Genomic DNA, 18,549 nt, shown 5'->3' with positions numbered 1-18,549 from the left:
GCAAGAGAGGCCGCGATAGTGAGAGGCCCGCGCGCCGCGATGAAGAGTGGCCCCCGCTCGCCGCAACTAGAGAAAGTCCTCGCACAGAAACGAAGAGCCAACACGGCCAAAAATAAGTAAATAAACAAAATGACGGAGGAATTATGTTTTAAAAGAAACTTCTACGACATCCTGTGAAGGACACGCACCCAAGTGAAAGTTTTGGGGTGTGTGTGTGTGTGTGTGTGTGTGTGTGTGTGTGTGTGTTTTGTGCTTCCTCCACTGCTTCAAAGCGAAATGTGAAAAATTCCCACTAAAATCAACTCTTTTTCCCTACCCAACAGGACCCCACTGCAGAATCCTGAAGGCTTCCAAGAAAAAAACCAAGGAAGTCTGTTTGGCTAATCAATGAATGAAGATGGCCAGGCCTTAAATGGTCTTTTCTCAGAGGGTCAAACTGCAGACTGTGCATAGGGGACTCTGAAATTTTGATGGCTGTGGTTATTTTGGGTAGAATGGCTCCTGTTTATGCAATGTGATGTTCTTGTTAAACTCAAAATGGAGCAAAACAAAGTCTACCAGACATCTGGCTGTTTCAGCAGGCCATTTTGACAGTGGCCTTTTACTGTACAAACCTCAGAAGGAGTCCCAGGGGCTTCCTCTGGCTGCCACCCAGAGGCCTTGGTCATTATTGGCAGGTGTTTGCCTGTACAGGTCAGGGGATACTGGCCATCTAAACTAGAGATCCTTGCCTTGAAAACCACCTAAGAGGTACAGCCACTCTCACTGGTCTTTCTCTGACTCATAGCAGCCTTTGATATTTGAATGGGATGCCACTAATGGACCACAATCTCTATTTTGATTTTCAAAACAGTGCTCCCAGCAAGGAAAGATCTGGGTGTGTGTACAACCAGAGGAAACCTCCCATTTGAACAATACACCCCTGCACAGGAGGCAAACAAAAGAGACTGCTCCCGCCCACCTGATTCTCACTTCAAGCAAGAGCTTAAGAAGCTGGAGGAAGATGGAGGAGACACAGCAGGCTGCCTCGACTTGCGCCCTAGAGGCCTGCAAATCTAGCCCGCGTAGGGCTGGCTGGGGAAGTTCTGCAAAGAGGGATGCTTAACAATGCAGTTGGGAGGTGAGAGCCAATCTAAGACATAGGCACAGAGATCATTCAACTGGCTCTGACTGTGAGGAAAAAGTCTAAGACAGTGTTTCTCAAACTTCAATATACATACAAACCACCTAGTGGGGGAGGGGGGGGCCTAGTTAAAATGCAGCTCTCGATTCAGTTGGTCTGGGATGACTGGGGAGTCTGCATCTCCAGCCAGCTCTTAGGTGATGTCCCTGCTGCTGGTCCAGGGAGCACACTTGGAGTGGCTGGGGTCTCTTGATTTTAAAGAGCACTTCCTTTTAGTCAGAGATCCATATCATTTCCAAAACACTTTCAAATTCCTGCTACCACACGCTCTTCACAAGAACTCTAGGAGGTAACGGAGGCCAGTGTTCTGATCTCCTTTTTACCAATAAATGGAAGCTGGGAAAGGCTAACTGCCCCACCCAAGGCCCCCAGAGAGCTTGGGACTTCTGTCTTTATTTTAGGAGCATTTCTACTAGGCCCTTACATCCCTGTGCTCTTACAGTATAGGTGATTACTGAAGCCACCATGTAAATATCCATCTTCATAATTGCTGTAAGTGTGTGAATCTTCAAGCCTGGAAGTAACCCTACTCCCACTTGGGCATGAAGGGGAGGACAATAGTTCATATGGCTTACCTGGTTTGCATGGGGTCACCTGGACTGGTGACTGCCAGGGAGACCACAGTGAGACCGCACTGGCAGAACCTTTCAGTAGCCCCAGCATCAGTGGTCACAAGTCAACCTGCCTTATGGCCTACTTTTGCTGCCTGGAGTAATGTTTCTAGGGGTGTGATCATTACAGTAATTACGGCAGTAACGATGGTCATTACAGGGTACTTTCTCCAGATCCTGCTTCTAGAAGCAATGCGAGACCTCTGGGTTGAAACCTGGCTCCACCACTCAGCTCACTAGTCATGTTAACTCAGCCAGGTTGCTTAGCCTCTCTGAGCCTTAGTTTCCTCATCTGTAATACTGGGATAATAATAGTACTGACATAATTAAATGAGTTAATAATAGATGAAACATATGAAATCACTGATATTTGACTGTTGACCTACAGAAATGGCAGTTTCATATGGTCCAACCTAATACATGTAAAGTGTTTAGAACAATGCCACCAGCACACAGTAAATTCTCAATAAAGGCTAGCTGTTATGCCATGTTCAGGGAGGGGAGGTTATGCTAAATGCTTTACAAGTATACATCATTTAGTCTTTAAAACAACGCCCTGTGACAATTATTATTATCCCAATTTTATTGGTTAGGAAATCGAGTCTCAGATCCTTTAAACAAGGTCTCTCGTTAGCATGTGGAGGATTGGAATCAAACCCAGGCCGTTCTTTCTCCAAAACCCATGTTCTTAATCACTCTGGTGTAATGCAATGTTAAACTGAGCGCCTGCTTGAATTCTTCCTGATCCTTTCAGATGGAAGAATTTTCTTGAAAGCAGTAGTTCTCAAAGTGGAGTCCCTGTCCCAGCAGAATCAGCGTCACCAGAGAACTTATTAGAAATACAAATGCTTGGGCTCCACCCCAGACCTACCGAATCAGAAACTTTAAGGATAAGGCCCAGCAGTGTAGTTTAATAAGCCCTCCCCGTGACTGTGATGCATGCAGAGAACGTATGAGAACCAATCTTCAGGAGACACTGACTCATACTTCATTAATAATCAGCAGGTTCAATGACAATAACAATAAATGACTAAAGCAGCTCAAACTCACCAGCTGATTCGGATCCATTAGTTGTATAGGACCTCCCGCTGGGGTCATGGGATGAGTCTTGGTCTTCTGTAAGGAGCAATAAAGGGAGGTTGAGTACTGTGTGCTCAGTTACACTGCCATCTGCTTTTCCTCACGTGTGCATTTTCACACAGCCCATCACAAAGTTCAGCCTTTTAAAGGTAGCCAAAAACAATGACAAAGGAGCTTTGAATGGGTCCACGATATGAAATATTGTTCATTGCTTCATCTACTGATGAGTGGTCTAGAGCTTTAATCAAAATTTTAAAAACTGGGACAGCACAGACCTGCAAGGATGACCATAGGAAGTGTGGCTTTAGTAAAAATCCCCAAACTGTAACACTCTACCAAAAATATTATGAGGTCTTGGCAAGTGTGAGGTGTGGATTTGATACTGTGTCTTTGAAATAAGGACTACATGCTTTGGATCATGACAAATGTGATCACTGGGAATGCGTGTACTCTGTGGCTTAGGGCATGAGACATTTAAAGAGATTTCTCTGAGGCAGGAAATAGAAAAAGGTTTTGGTGTGCAATAAAGGATCTTGGGGTTGAATCATGTAAGGATTCAAAGGGAAAAGTCAATTGCTTATTTAGAGAAAAAGTCTGAAAATAAGTGAAAAAGAAATGGGGAGATGATAACTGACACGTGGCTAAGGTGCGCCTGGTTATTAGACTATGTTCCAAGTAATATTTCCCAAAAATTAAATCTGTATTTTTAACACCAAGAGTTACTATAATCCCATCTTCTCAAACATCCATCACCAAAAGGCTTTAGATTGAGGCAAGTTTATGAATTGCTAAAATCTGCATCCACAGGTCAAATCTTGGGTTCAGCATATGGAAACTCTCGGTCTTCTCCCTCCTCCCCACACATTTTCCACAACTCTAATGGAATCTTAAAGCAAAACAACACAGGACAATAGTTCATAAAATGGCTATGGTCACCCATTATGAAAGGTTCTTATAAGGAATACACAGTAATCTGATCTTCACCATGTCCTTGTTTAGACAAGGCAGACATAGGTGACCTGCAAGCTATTATGTAATTGTACGGGGGAGATATATTGCTTTGTTCCTCGGCTGATGGTTAGAAAAACTGGAAACAGCATTTGCTGAAATGCTGAACACCAATACCACCACCACCATCACCATTATCACCACCACCATCACCACCACCACAATTCCAGATGTTTTCATTTTTAACATCAAGCAAAAAGATGGAGAAAAAAAAAAATGTATGGGAGGAAATGAGCCTTATCTGAGTGTTCTGGAAGAAAACAAAGGGTGATAGATCATTTAATCCATGGAGAACTATGGAAAATCTGTCTATACCACCACAGAATGTAGAAGGAATCAGGGTATGTAAATATCAATTTTGTAGAAAGTATTTTATTTACTAACAAATAGACTATGTAATCCTTCAAGGCTACTGTAACTATTAAAATTGCCATTTAAAATTTAAATTCATTTGGGTGCATAAAGGGCTCTATTTTGCCAAAAGAAACCAGGCAGTGCTCTTAAGATTCATTTCTCCAGAAGAATACTGACACTGCTGCTAGGAATTTTTAATAACTGAGGGCAGACCTATGCTGAATAAAGAACCAACGGATGTAAGGGCTTTTGTCTTGCCAGTACTGTCGAGGTTAGTATATTTTTTTAAAATTTATTGTTTTGGCTGCATTGGGTCTTCATTGCTGTGCGTGGGCTTTCTCTAGTTGCTGCAAGTGGGGGCTACTCTTCATTGCGGTATGCGGGCTTCTCATTGTTGTGGCTTCTCTTGTTGCGGAGCATGGGCTCTACGCATGCAGACTTCAGTAGTTGTGGCTCACCAGCTCCAGAGCGCAGGCTCAGTAGCTGTGGCGCACGGGCTTAGTTGCTCTGTGGTATGTGGGATCTTCCCGGACCAGGGCTCGAACCCACGTCCCCTGCATTGGCAGGCAGATTCTTAACCACTGCGCAACCAGGGAAGCCCGAGGTTAGTATTTTTTAAAACTGTTTTCCTTGAAGCCCTGGGATGGGCAGCCCAAGCATGTGGGCTCTAGGATAGAGGCCAAGCACGTGGCATTCTCATTCTGGGTTTTCTGTCCCACATCAAGTAACAGTATCACAGCTGTTATCTGTTTTACATGTTGGGTTCTCATAAGATTTATTCTTCTTTTTGAGAGGGAGGGGGATGGGAAAAGACATAGGCTACTATATATATACACACACACATATGCTACCATATATATATATATATATATATATGTTTAAAATCATGAATATCTAATATCCCTTAATGGTTGAACGGTAAGAACATTTGAACAGTTGGCACCAGGAAGAGAGAGTTCAATTTTAGTTTCTTAGCCAGGGTATTTTGCAGTTTCCTTTTCTTCAAAGTTAGTTTCTTAATGCAGACAGAGAAACAAAAGTGGAAGCAGGGAGGATTGCTAGTTCCATGTGTAACTTAATTGAATAAGTCATCTTCAGTCATCTGTTTGCCATCACAACGAGAGAAAGGGTGCCTAGTCATTAACAGTAGATTGAATCATATAGTTTTAAGTGTACAACATAGTTAGAAGAGGTTATCCATAAGCCCTTCACCAAAAGTAAAATTCACCAATCCATCACCAATAAAAGAGAATTTCAGAGCAAAGATATTAGTATATGGAAATTATTCACAAGTTGGGTAAAGCCTTACTACATAGGCAGCATATATTAGTTGAATCAAATGAAATTGATACTTGACTAATTTTACTTACAAAAATACCCACTTCATATAGTTCAACTAAATATATCACAAGATCAGGAAGAAGACAAAGAAAGAAATTCTGCCATAACAACCAAGTCACAAAAAATCAATGGAAATTTCACAGGCAAATGAAAACATTATCTAAAATAAATCTACTGCACTAGAATGATGATCTGTGTGAAAGCCATTCCCATGTTACAAATCAGTCTAATCACAGCCTACACAGAAGACATCCCCTATAATATGAAAGGATGTGTTGTTTCTCCCCGTAGAGAAAGCAAACCAGATAACAAATGGCCAAATTACCTGATAAAGAAAGATCAACATTAGAAGTAGGATCTCCAACAGTAGTAACTTCAGTAACTTCAGGTGACCCAGTCTTAGCAGGGGTCACTGGGATGAGGGTTCTGTATTCATTTGTGTCTGGAGAATAAGGAGTATAACCTTCCACTGAAGCAGTTGAGTCTTCAGGAAGATTTCCACCTCTTCTGCCACCTGTGCCATCATTCCTATCTGTGTGGAGGTGGAATCAATGGTAAACCCACATTTGTAAGACCACCACCAATTGTGTGCTTGTCTTCTGAATGTGAAATTGCTGCAAAAGCTTTCCACTTGTTATTTGTGAACACGGTGCAAAAGACAAGTGTGGTTTGTTACACTATTGAACAGAATCAATATTTTGCAATCAATACCGCCTGGACATCATTCAACGGAAGAGATTTTGGTGATCCTAATACCTAGAAGAGACATTTGTTGCATCATCTACCTGGCTTATTAAAATAAGGTTTATGCCGCTAGACCTGTTACCTTGAAGTCAACTCAGGTACTAGATAATCTTGAGCTCTTACTCAATTGGATCCACCTTTGATGAAGTGGAAGAAACAAGCTATTGAGCTGACAGGTAAAATTATGCTCCCTGTGATTGGAAGAGCAAATGCAAAGTTTCAAAGACGTTGAGGCTTTGATTATTCTTTCCTTTGCCAGAGGGCACTGCTTCTTGGTCACCAGCGCCATGGATTTATGGTCCAGAGGATAAATGGAAAAATAATATTATTAATGCAAGGAATATAGAGAGTGATATAATTCAGATCTTTCCACCAAATCATACATAAGTGATCTGTTATTTTTAAACAAAGCCACTAACTCTGGAGTTTAAGAAACCCAAACTTTAAGATTAAAAAATATATAGTTTGCATTTAATATACAATGGCTTCTAAGAGATCTACAAAGCAGAAAAATCCGAGAACCACCGCCAGCCACAGCTTCTGACCAGGGGTAAGAGCACAAGAACAGCCAACTGATGCACCTCCACCAAAGACACTGCAAAAGCACCCATAGTTCATTGACTTTTTTTGTCAATAGCCCAAGCCACCTGGGCTTTACAGTCCTTACTGCTAGATGTTGGAGTAGCAGTCATGGGATGGTCTTTGTCTTCTTCCAAGCCTCCATGTGATGTAGAGAAGCTCTGAGTATCACTCTGCTCTGTTTCAATGAGGGATGAATCCAGTGTTACTTTGTAGTCATGAAACAAGCCCTCTGTTATCTGCTGACAGGGAGGATCTAATATAGTGGAGTCAGATGGATAGATGCATAGGAAAACCAAGGTTTGTGCACACCATTCTCCTGCGATTGACAGAAATGCGCAACAGAATTCTGCTTTGCCCCTAGTTGGCTTTGTTTTTCAGTACAATAAACAAGGTAAAATGCCAAGGTGAAATCTGGGCTAAAACTTTGCCCACCCTGGATCATCCTGGCCCAATTATAGCATTGCTTCCTGTCACTCAGGAAAATCAGAGAACACAGAGACACATTCTTTAAAAAGGAACACATTCCTTTTTAAAGGAATGTTTGAATCCCGGTGTTCCTATCAACCATCAAGAGCACCTTAGCTGTGTGTCAGGAAGTGTGACTATAGGGAAAATAAACACGATCATAACAGGTAGTATACATGCAACCACACAAGAGGAAGAACTTCATCTAGAATAACTTGCTCAGGTCAAATTTATACAAGGAAACACTTAAGTCTCTTCTAAAGAACATGAAATTAAGTTACCATTGTACTCAGGTTTTTGATCTCACCTGTGGATGAGAATTCTCATCACTGCACTGAAATGCCAGGAAATGCTCGTCTGGGCAAACACAGGGTCCTCACTGATATATATATCCATTTCAGGTTGAACCATTGCCCATATCTGAAATGGCTTTCATTGTTTTGAGTTAATTTCTTTTGTGTTCTTCTAAGAAAGGGACTGACCTCTGAGTTACAGGTGCAAGCACTCCATAAAGCACACCACTAAGCCATGTCCACCACCAAGTAAATATTACAACCAGGAGAGAGGCAGTCACCAAATCCCAAACCCAACATCAGAACAAAAGTCAACAGGGACATAAAGTAGGAATATGAGACCCTCCATTGTCAAGGAGCATTTTAAGGCTTATCTGCATCTCCTTTGACGCTTAACACTGGGTTATTTATATTCTTGACAACTAACACGTCCTTGCGGATTTTTCCCTTTGCCTAAAAGGGCTCACATGAAAAGACTCTGCCCATTATGTGTAGCCAACAGTGAAATGAGGCCCTCTTAATTCTGGATTTCTTTCATATTCAGTCAAGAAATTATGAATGACTTTATGGTGATCTCTAGGATAGCCCTGTATCTGTGGTGGACATTAAGGCTACTAGAAGTTTAGCATTGTTTCTACCAGATGTTTAGTGATAGGAAGAGATATAGCAAATGTTCCTCTTTTGTTCCCGGGCCCTGCAACCCATGTCAATTGTCAACAACATATTTGCTCCTCCGCTGTGGGCTGATGTGATTTCCCTACTCTCTGTGATTATCTGGCCCCAAAACATGTTTTTACAACCATTGAAAAAAGGCTACCCCTCTTCTGCCTTGATTGAAAGATGGGAATCTAAAGGAGCTGGTCAGTTAAAGCATAGAGACACCACTGTCCTAGCTGTGGCCTTGAATTTCACTAACATAACTACTCAGAAAAGGAAGATCAAGTGGAATGGAGTCCCACATCCTTTTTTTTATGTTTCAACATAAAGTCATTGAATCTGGAAAGCGCCACAAATGAGGGTATAATCAGATTTAAAGAACCATCAAGAAAATATAGAAAATGAAGACAGCTTTTATGTTCTGAGCTGAGCTGAGCCACGTAGCACTGAACGTGCTGTACCATCACCAAGCCCTGAATGTGCTGTCCCATTACCAAGCCCAAGCCCTGCATTGGGGCCGAGGAGAGCAAGAGCTGAAGCAGGAATACAGATCAATAGAGACCGAGTGTCATTATCCTTACGAGTTGTCACTGAAAGAGGTCCTGTCCTGTCCAAGTCTTCCACCAAACCTGTGTTTGGATCTGCCGAAGGCTGAAGCGTTGTACTATGGCTGATGTCCATATCTGAAGGAATTAAATCAGCGTTATTGCTTGACTTCCTAACTACTATCTGAGGGTTGTTTATGGTCTAGAGACAAATTATTCTTATATTCAAACCTGTATACGAGGAAAGAAAGCACATACTGATTCATGTCTCCAGAATTGAAATGGATTATCATCTCTCCAAAAGAGCATCCCAAGAAGTAACTGGTTTTCATTTAAAGGCTGAGTTGTATGAAAGCTACAATTTTTGTTCTTTTTTTTGCTGAATCTGGAAGAATGCTAAATGAGCACATGATGGGTCTCCCAAGCCTTGCAGACAGATGGAAATATAACCCACGTGTGACCTGTCCCATTCTACACAAGTGATCTGACACATGGAGAAAAGACAAAGTGCACTGGTTCAGGCACCATTTTGTCATATGCCCTTGACGTGGCACAAAAGCTTTCGTTACAGCCCTTTCCCTCATTTGCTCCTCTTTCGCTTCACAAAGTGAACGTACAAATAAAACATAAAATCATCATCCCATACTATCTAGTTGGCGGCTACAGGAACATTTTAGGGCAAGGAATAAGAAGCAATGGATGTCAGTGAGTCATTCTTCCTATAAACGCAAGTAGGAAATGTCTTTGGAATGTAACATGTACAATGTTGAGTGGTACAGAAATTTCACTGAAATATTTATAGAAGCTGTTTCTAATAACTATCACAAATCTATTTTGCTGAAATAAGTCCTGAGTGAAATAGAGGCCACACAAACCATAATAACCATCACTATTGCTGGCTCTTGGATTCAAAGTCCACCCACACTGCTGCCTCTGGGGAGACTCAACGTGCTCCAGATGACTCCGGAGGGAAACAGTGGAATATTAGGCACCCACGTCTACATTGCAGCCTTTACATATAAAAAGAAAAGAGTATCAAGGTCTTTGTAGGACAAAACGTGGCTGACTCTATTATTTAATAATAATAGTAGTAGTAGTAGTAGTAGTAGTAGTAGTAACAGTAATAGTAATTATTCAAAAAAGAGGAAAGGCTAACTAATCCAAATCAAAACCCCAAATGGATATTCTCCCAGAAGAAGTCCTGCCTGTTGATGGTCTCTAGACACTCTTGCTCATCTTTCCTTTAAGAGGTATCACACCATTCCATGGTTGAAGCCAATTGTAATGTTCTTGACATCATCAGTTTGACAGAAACTCATTCTGTTCATCAATATGGAGACTTAATATTGATTCTGAAGCTCTTTTACTGGCTTGGTTTTCCACAATGGTTATCATCAGAGCCTCTAGCCACCATGTGCATAAAATGTGTAATGGGCCTGCAAGTGGCACTTCAGCCACACAACATAATGGCCCCAACCTCACCATTCACACTCATCTTCCTTTGTGACATACGGATCCATTCACTCTGCCAAATTCATTCTTTGGCTTTCCTTCCTTTAAACCTGTCCTTACATGTGTTTCCTTCCTAGAAAAACTTTCTCCAACTACCTTTCTCTGACTAACCAGGGTTTTTTCCATTTTTCAAAAACCAGATCCAATCTACATTTCTCTGATATTCTCCAAGGGGTCCTCTGAATTTACTTTGTGTTTATTGCTAGCAATATTCATTTGACATCTATTACTTATTGTATTGTACTGTTAGGTCTATTTTGAAGCTAACTGTTTTCTTTTCCTGGCTAACTTTTAAGTTCCTTAAGAGCATGGACCATGAATTAAGTGTACATTGTTTGTCTCCATAAAGCATTGCATATAAAGTATTAATACAATTCTATTAGCAGATATTTAAGACGATTGTACTTTAAGGGATATATGATCACTAATATTTGGGTACAACATAGTTAGGGTGTTCTGGAAAAATGAAACCATAGAAACTGTTGGATTGATTTTGGAGATAACTTTGTTTAACTCAATACCAAGTGACACTATCATTGCATTCTGAGAACTCATTTCAGTAGTTTTGTGTCACGTATACCCTTGGGAGTTTGGACCCAAATAATATATTCAATGCTACAACTGAAAATTCATATCCCCATATTGGTTCTTTTGGTTGATCTCCCTTTTTGGAATGTTACATTTCTGTGATCAAGACGTCTTGTTAAATTAAAAATAAATAAATAAAACTGGCATAATTCTATTCATGGATATAGTAAGGATTCTTCCCAAAGATAAAACATGGATTCTTCCACTTCGTAAACACTGAGAAAAGAGGGGCACCACCTGCTACCAACTCTTTCAGATTCTCTCAGGAACGTTGTCATCTGGTTCTGATAAAGGAAAAATTCCTTTTAAATATAAAAATTTGTTAAATAAAATAACAATCTTCCATTCTTGCATAACTCCAGCTAGTATTTTCTTACTCTCTCTTGTTTAATTCTGTTTTTGAATTGATGCTAATTAAGAAAACAAAGATTCCATCTTGTGTAACAGCTGTCCATTCATTAAATTCATGAACATTTATTGATGGATAAGAGTGGTCTAAATCCTAAGTCACTGGGTATAGTATTTATTTCTAAGTGTGCAAGAGTAATTAATACCATTTTCTGAGCCTTTTAGTTACTTGTTTGGAATGAGTACTAATCAGTTTTTGATCTCGAAGATTTCTCTACCAAAGACAAGTTTTATCTTTGGGTCTATAATGGAGACAGTCACTGAATCCATCACTTCACCCTTTTTAAAACCCTGCACTTAGAAGTAAATGGAAAAGAAATCTTGAAACTACTCCTCTTCAGAGGAAATGACTTCCACTCCCATCATCTTAGGACTAATCCTTCTTTAACCTTCCCGCCAAATTCTCCACTCTCACCTAGGACTTCAGATTCAGATGCATGTGCATATCACTCTTACCAAGAAAACTAATTTTTGAAGAAACTTAAAGTTCCTTAGGAAAGCAGACTGGTCTAAGGCCAAGGGCATATTTCTAGGAAAAGAGCCATTTGAGGGCTTTCAAAAACATAATATATAAAAAAGCTCAGAGATTATTACCCATCCTTCTTTCTGTTTGATGACCTCGTCCCATTGGATGTGAGACTGGGTCGAAGAAATAAGTCCAGGAACGGTCCTCTTGGCTCTGCATTGTCACTCTTTGATTTTGATGGCTGTCATGGGCTGAGGCTGCTGTGACAATGCAGTTCAAGCAATTGTCAAAGTGTTAGTTGACATTTGGCCAGGGATACACTGATTTTTTAAAGACTTTATTTTCTATACAAGACAATGAAACCGTCTTCCGGATATGGAGGGCCAGGAAGTTGCAGAATGTTTTAGCAGGTATAGGTTCATTCATGCTCATTTTTCCTAGCGATCAGCATGTGAACTAGAGGTCACAAAAGCATTAACGACTTCTCCAGTGGGTAGATAAGAAGTTATAGACATCAAGTGAAGATGGAGGAGAAATAGTTCTTTACCTACACCATGCTGCCACCATCCCCTAAGGGAGGAAGTGTAAAAGTCCAAACACATGATGTCGTTCCTAGACAACCACGCCCCAGTGAAATGCACATTAGGCCAGTAGTGATTTAGAGAAGGAATCAGGTAACAGCTTCCCTTGAGATAAACGTGAAAGTAAATGCCATTCATCTCAAAAGCATGAGTGGAATCTATTAGAAGCATCACCTTCTAACAATGAGATTTATGGCACAGTGGCATATAAGAATGCAGCACGTGCTTTGGCTTCACTCTGAGCCACTGAAGACGTATAGGGAGAAAAGATGACAATAGTAGCCCCTTAGCAACAACTACACCACATATCCAGTCACTGAATCCACTGCTCTGCCAGCTATGCATTCAGAAGCTGCCACACACCAGAAGAACATCATACATTACATTCTATACTGCAAATAAAAACACAGGGATATTTCTCACTGATATTAAGTAACGATATGGAATTCACATTCTTTTACAAGAATGCATCTTGCATGCATTTCAATATTTCTGTCACACAGACAAAAGAATCATGCACGGGAGCTGGTAGGGCCAAGTTATCTGGCATCACTTAGAAATGTTGACAAGATTGGGTCTAAGCTCCCCAGTCCCACAATTCAAATATAGAGAAGAGGTGTTTTTTATAAATCTAAGAAGAAAACATTGTACATTCAAGGAGAAATCTCCAAACAAACACGACAAAGGGCCAAATGACACCAGACAGGTGTTTTTCTCAAAATGTCTGGCTCCATTCCTTTGACTACTGAGGTTCTGACCAAAAGCTTTCTAACAAGCCCAGGGTTTTACAGAACTGTGTTGTAAAGCCTGGACCCATATCATAGAGCAGATTCCTTTACAAAAGCAAAGGGAGTATTTTATAAGGTCAGAGTCCCTGCATCCCCTTACTAGGGGATGCCCAAAATTAGATCTGAAAGTGACGTATGTAAGGGCATATTCTCTGTGTCTCCTTATGTGCCTGTATCCATTTCTGTGCTGGTGATTTGTTACGAGCACTTAAGGGTTGGCTCTGTGTTGACTGAATGGTAAGTGATTAAGGAACTGTAACACCTTGTGACATTTCCTTCAAACTCTTCTTGTTCACTGTCTTCAATGCCCAGTACTTAACCCCAGAGGAAGTTTTTACCCAAGTCTGCCTGTGAAACCATCCATTACCAGTTGTCCCTGCTGTTGAATGAGAGTCTTCTTTTGGCCTCTGGGGATATTCCCCAGGCCATCCATTCTCAAACCACTGCTCTTTCTGGGTAGCTGTTTCTTCCGTTGTACTAGTAGGGGGTGCCCGGGCTGTGAGAAGAATGTCAATTGTGAGCTGTTATTGTTCAATTAATTTCCTTACCAACACATATTTTTCTACCTTAAGAGCATATACATGTGGGAGAGAAGGTAGATAAGGAAAGCAGGAAGGAGACACACCACTGAGGAAAGCAGGAAGGAGAGACACCACTGATACTCTTGAAAGGGATATTAGAAATCAAATGGCCCGACACTTTAGGTTTTCAGATGGGAAAACTGGGGCTCAAAGAAGCTTTGATTTGCTCAAAATCATATAGCCAGGTTGGTACAAAGTTAGGACCAGACCACGGTCTATGAATTCCAGTATTATTCTTATTTTACTAGAGTCTATGGCCTCATACATCCTGTCTGAGAGAACTATTCTCTGAAAAAGCTTAACCTGTCTTCAGTGATTTTGGAGGGAGGAGTATGTTATATAACAGTCCATGACAAGATCAGCCTAGTAGGAAGCCTTCTCAAAAGGTGGTCACATGACTCATAATTGCACACACTGGAAATACACCAGCAGTGCATTTGCCCAGCATGAAAGATGCTGGGAATGATTGAGATGCTACCGCACTGACATGTTACAAAGTTATGTCTATGGAGCATCTAAAATTGCCAAAATGACTTTTTAAGAAAATTAATTCAGTGGAGAAAAACTTTTCTAGCCAGTGTTTGGCATTATATAAATAGTAGGAGTGTGTGACAGGCTTAAAATTTCAAATGCTCAGTGTTGTAATTGTCCAGTTTTAAAAAGGGCATAATGAATGAAATGAAATTGTATCGGGGTGCCTTTGGTAAAAATCAGAAAGCCACTGACATTTTCATCTATAGCGACTAATTCTAAAGTTCTAGTTCATCAAGTAAATGAAGTGTTATAATACTGTATATCAACTATACCTCAATTAAAAAAAAGAAAAAAAAATGAGAGTGTATAAACTTGCCAAGCTGAAGTATATTTTGCAACTTGTAAAGCTGGTTTATTTCATTATTTTAGAAATTAATGTGTATGATTTGATAATTGCGAAGACATTAAAAAAATAAAACTTACTGTCCTTGTTTCACCCTTGCATTGGCCAAAACATCCCTGGGGTTAACTGCTTATCCAGAGGGAGGGGAAAAAAACCCCAAAATCTTAAGTTTTACCTCCCCCAGACTAAATCACTACCTCCTGACAAATAATAAAGTTAGAGAAAACACCGGGTGTAATTACAAAAAAAGAAAAATTAACCCAAAACATAGACTGCATACTTAAAGTTTAAAAAAAAGAAAGGAAAAAAAATGTGTGCGCACACACACACACACACACACACACACACACACACGCACACACACTATTCTATACTATTTCTGTCTCTTTATAAAACACAATGATCCTTTAAATATCCAGTAACCCCTTGTTGTCTTCAATATATGGGTTAGCAGAGTAATGGATTTCCATTGCAAATGACCCTCTTCTGGAAGTTGTAAATGTTCTTTTGATAACTCCCAGAATCACCAACCAGAATCACTTATGTTTTGCAAGTCCTGATAAAAGAATTGCTGCAGCAGCTGCTGCTTTCCCTCTGTTAGGTTCTGTTATGTCCTGTTTTTCAACTACCCTCCAGTAATCATGGCCCTCCCCCCGACCTTTTGACAATAGGATCATTAATTCCAAGCCTCTTAGTTTTCCACTTTTTAAGTACTAACCGTCTTAAATAATTTCTAAAATACACTGCTAGGACCCAAAGGGACTGGTACAGAATCCCATTCTGAAGAGACTTCTGTTTCTTACGTCCTTCCTCTATCAGAAGACTCTTTTGTTAACTCAGCCTATAATCCACATGTGTATATCGAATCTGTTGGGGTCAATAATGAGATATAGCCCTGTTGGGTGTATTCAGTACAATGCCCAGGAGGTAGTAACCTATTCAGTCCTAGCTGATGTCTGAAACTTTTCTTCTGTTGTCTGAAGACCTCCTCAAACCATGGATTCCCAAACTCCTTTGGCTTCTAAGTGATTGTTTCTTACATTTTTGCTTTAGGCGTATTCAAGGCTATGAGAATCATGGTTGAACCATAATTTCTAAAATGCTACAAGCCGTTATCCTAAATTAAAGCTTCTTTTATTCCAAACATCATAGGCATCTCTCTGAGAGATGGATAAAAAAAAGAAGAGTATACACTTCTTACTTATTTTTTTGTCCTATCCTCATAGGCCAGTAGTGAGACCTGAAATTCTTTTAGGAAACCTGAGATGTTTGCACATAAGTAACAATAACAGCGTCAAAGCCTTCCCCAAGTTACCTTGGGCTTAAAAACAAAAAAAGAACAGTCAAGGAATTCATATATAGACCATCTGAGCGATTGACTTTCTTCCAAAGAGTACAAGGGATGCCTTTCTACAATGCAGTAAGGAACAGAATGTGAAAAAGAAACTGAATTCATCAAAGATCTTTATAGAAAACAAGAATTCCAAAGATCCTTGCACTTGTCATGCTTCCTTTCCAGATCCCACTACTAAGCATCAAAAGAGCACACTCTTCGTCATACATTTCCATAAAAACACACAAATTACCCAAATGGAACTTCTGGGAAACTTTAACACAAAAACAGTATGTCAGATATTTTTAAACATTTTAACTTTTTAAACATTTTGGCCTCTTGGGCCACCTGATAAGTTAGTATTTTATCCCAATTTCTAAGAAATTGTGTGCAGATTTGGCAGCTTTTCATGCTCTGGGGATAAAAGAAATTACTGCGTGGAAATAGAAGATGTAGCCAATGTCTGCAAAAAAGTCTTCCCCATTCTCTGGAGTGACTTCACTAACTCAACTAAACCAGAACTGATGACTGCCATCCTTCTTACTTGTGCTTGTAGGATGCTGGGTCTCCTCTTCATCGTGGTACCCCTGGTGACTGAGAGAAGAGCGTGCTTCCTGGGTCCATTTTTCTCCATAAGCACTGGTGCTACTTCTGTCCACATCTGTCGTGATGATGGTTACATACACTGTGACTTTTTATCAACCAACTTTCGATTGTTCTGTTTTTTCATTAAAGTACATGCCGTCTAATGGTTCGATGCCTAAATAGCACCTCTGAGTATCTCCTCTTAATACTTTTGAGTGAATTCACTAATATCTCCCAAGAGAAAACCAACGGGCATGGAAATTTCTTAAGGATTATCTCTTATTGTACTACAACCACTTTATCAGGAGCAGCACCACAAACCATTTTAATGTGTTCATTTTTATTTTTATTTATTTATTTTTTTGCGGTACGCGGGCCTCTCACCGTTGTGGCCTCTCCCGTTGCGGAGCACAGGCTCCGGACGTGCAGGCTCAGTGGCCATGGCTCACGGGCCCAGCTGCTCCGTGGCATGTGGGATCTTCCCGGACCGGGGCACGAACCTGCGTCCCCTGCATCGGCAGGCGGACTCTCAACCACTGCGCCACCGGGGAAGCCTCGTATTCATTTTTATAATGAAGCAGCATAAAATATCTTGTGCCCAGATGATATAATTGACAAGTGACTCCTAAGCTGAACTGAGTATCCTCATGAAAGTTCACTAAGAATTTGTGATGAGATATTAACTGAATTTCCCACTGTGTCCTGATGATTGACCTCTGCAGCATCAAAGACTTTGAGGGAAAAAAAGTCTTTGATTAAGTACGTGTAACCCATTACCAGTCATCCTTGTGGTTGTCTCAAGTGATACTCCTGGATTCGAATGGCCTGGGCTCAGTTGCGTCCAATCCTGGTTCTGTTGTGGGTGGTTAAAAACCCGTGGTGTGGTTGAAACTGTGATAATGATGATTGAAGTAATTAGGAGAATGTTATTTCTTGAGCCTTCACCGCTTGTTCTGCATATGTCTCCCTTCTTTAGTCTATAGAGTAATTAATTCATCTATACCAGGCTGTATAGATGGTTGAGTGGAAATGAAGGGAAAGCAGAGAGTACCTTCAGCTTGCTTCAGCCATACTGTTAAGCATCTCAGTGTCCTTTGCATTCTGTCAGAGAACACGTAGGAGTCAGAACATGAGATCTTCTGGAGGAAGCAGCCAAAGAAGCTGCAGCAGGAGGAAGAACAGCTTTGAAAACACCAGCCCTACACCAAGGAGAACCAAAGACGTCAGCGCTTTGCCTGTCCATGCAGTCTGTAATGACCCTCTGCAATGGAAAGCCCAAGGAATCTGTAACACTGCCAAGTGTGCGACATGTAGATCCACATGTCACAGGCTGAAGAGTAGATACCTGAAAAGTTATACCATGATGACCAATTTACATTATTAGTAGTTTTGGTGGGGAAAGAAACACCCTGAGCAGCCAGAGCTCTCCTATAGATGATTCTAACAAAGAATACCTACCTAGAACAGCCATGTGATTTAGCTGTACATTTCTGAATATTTATATTTATCAAACACCTATGGTATTCTCATCAAACACAAAGCATTTCGTGAGCAAGCCATTCATAGCCAATGAAAGAAAACCAAGATGCATACATTCAGTAGAAAACACCATAGGTAACCAACCACCATCACAGCAGCTCCCCAAAGATAAAAAGCGGCATACATCCACCAGTGCCCTGATACTGTCACCCAAAATGATAGGGCTGGAAGAGGAGATGCACCTGACAGAAGAGCCATGACAAAATCAGAATCAATGTCTTTTGTGAAAGGTTATTTGCAAATACATCCTAATTCTTTCAAACTTTATTTTGATACCCAAATAATACAAAACTCTTTTCAGAACTATAATACTATCAGCTCTATTTCACAAGTTAATAAAATCAGGTTTAGAATCATTAACCACATTCTCAGTAAGCATGAAAAACTGGAAGTTATCATACCCCTATAGAAGAGAGAGGGCATCCTGC

General features: G+C 40.5%; 1 protein-coding gene across 6 annotated transcripts in view; it reads right to left on the bottom strand.

Moving 5' to 3' along the window:
- Positions 1-18,549, bottom strand: part of CD44 (CD44 molecule (IN blood group)) — an 87,176-nt gene that overhangs the window by 10,621 nt on the left and 58,006 nt on the right. For 2 of the 6 annotated variants that reach the window (XM_007446318.1, XM_007446319.1), the window contains 8 exons: positions 17,360-17,473; positions 16,542-16,658; positions 13,574-13,702; positions 11,966-12,097; positions 8,900-9,001; positions 6,989-7,078; positions 5,903-6,109; positions 2,845-2,910 (listed from right to left, as the gene is read on the bottom strand). The exons of 1 other annotated variant lie outside the window; for it this stretch is intronic. In XM_007446318.1, coding sequence (XP_007446380.1) covers positions 2,845-2,910; positions 5,903-6,109; positions 6,989-7,078; positions 8,900-9,001; positions 11,966-12,097; positions 13,574-13,702; positions 16,542-16,658; positions 17,360-17,473 — 957 coding nt within the window. The remainder of the gene's footprint in view (positions 1-2,844; positions 2,911-5,902; positions 6,110-6,988; positions 7,079-8,899; positions 9,002-11,965; positions 12,098-13,573; positions 13,703-16,541; positions 16,659-17,359; positions 17,474-18,549) is intronic. 3 more of the 6 variants (XM_007446320.1, XM_007446321.1, XM_007446322.1) reach the window with 3 other exon arrangements.

Source organism: Lipotes vexillifer, unplaced genomic scaffold (assembly GCF_000442215.2).
Source record: "Lipotes vexillifer unplaced genomic scaffold, Lipotes_vexillifer_v1.1 scaffold1993, whole genome shotgun sequence".
NCBI lineage: Eukaryota > Metazoa > Chordata > Mammalia > Artiodactyla > Lipotidae > Lipotes > Lipotes vexillifer.
The sequence above is the reverse complement of the archived record's forward strand: the minus strand, read 5'-3'. Positions and strand labels throughout refer to the sequence as shown.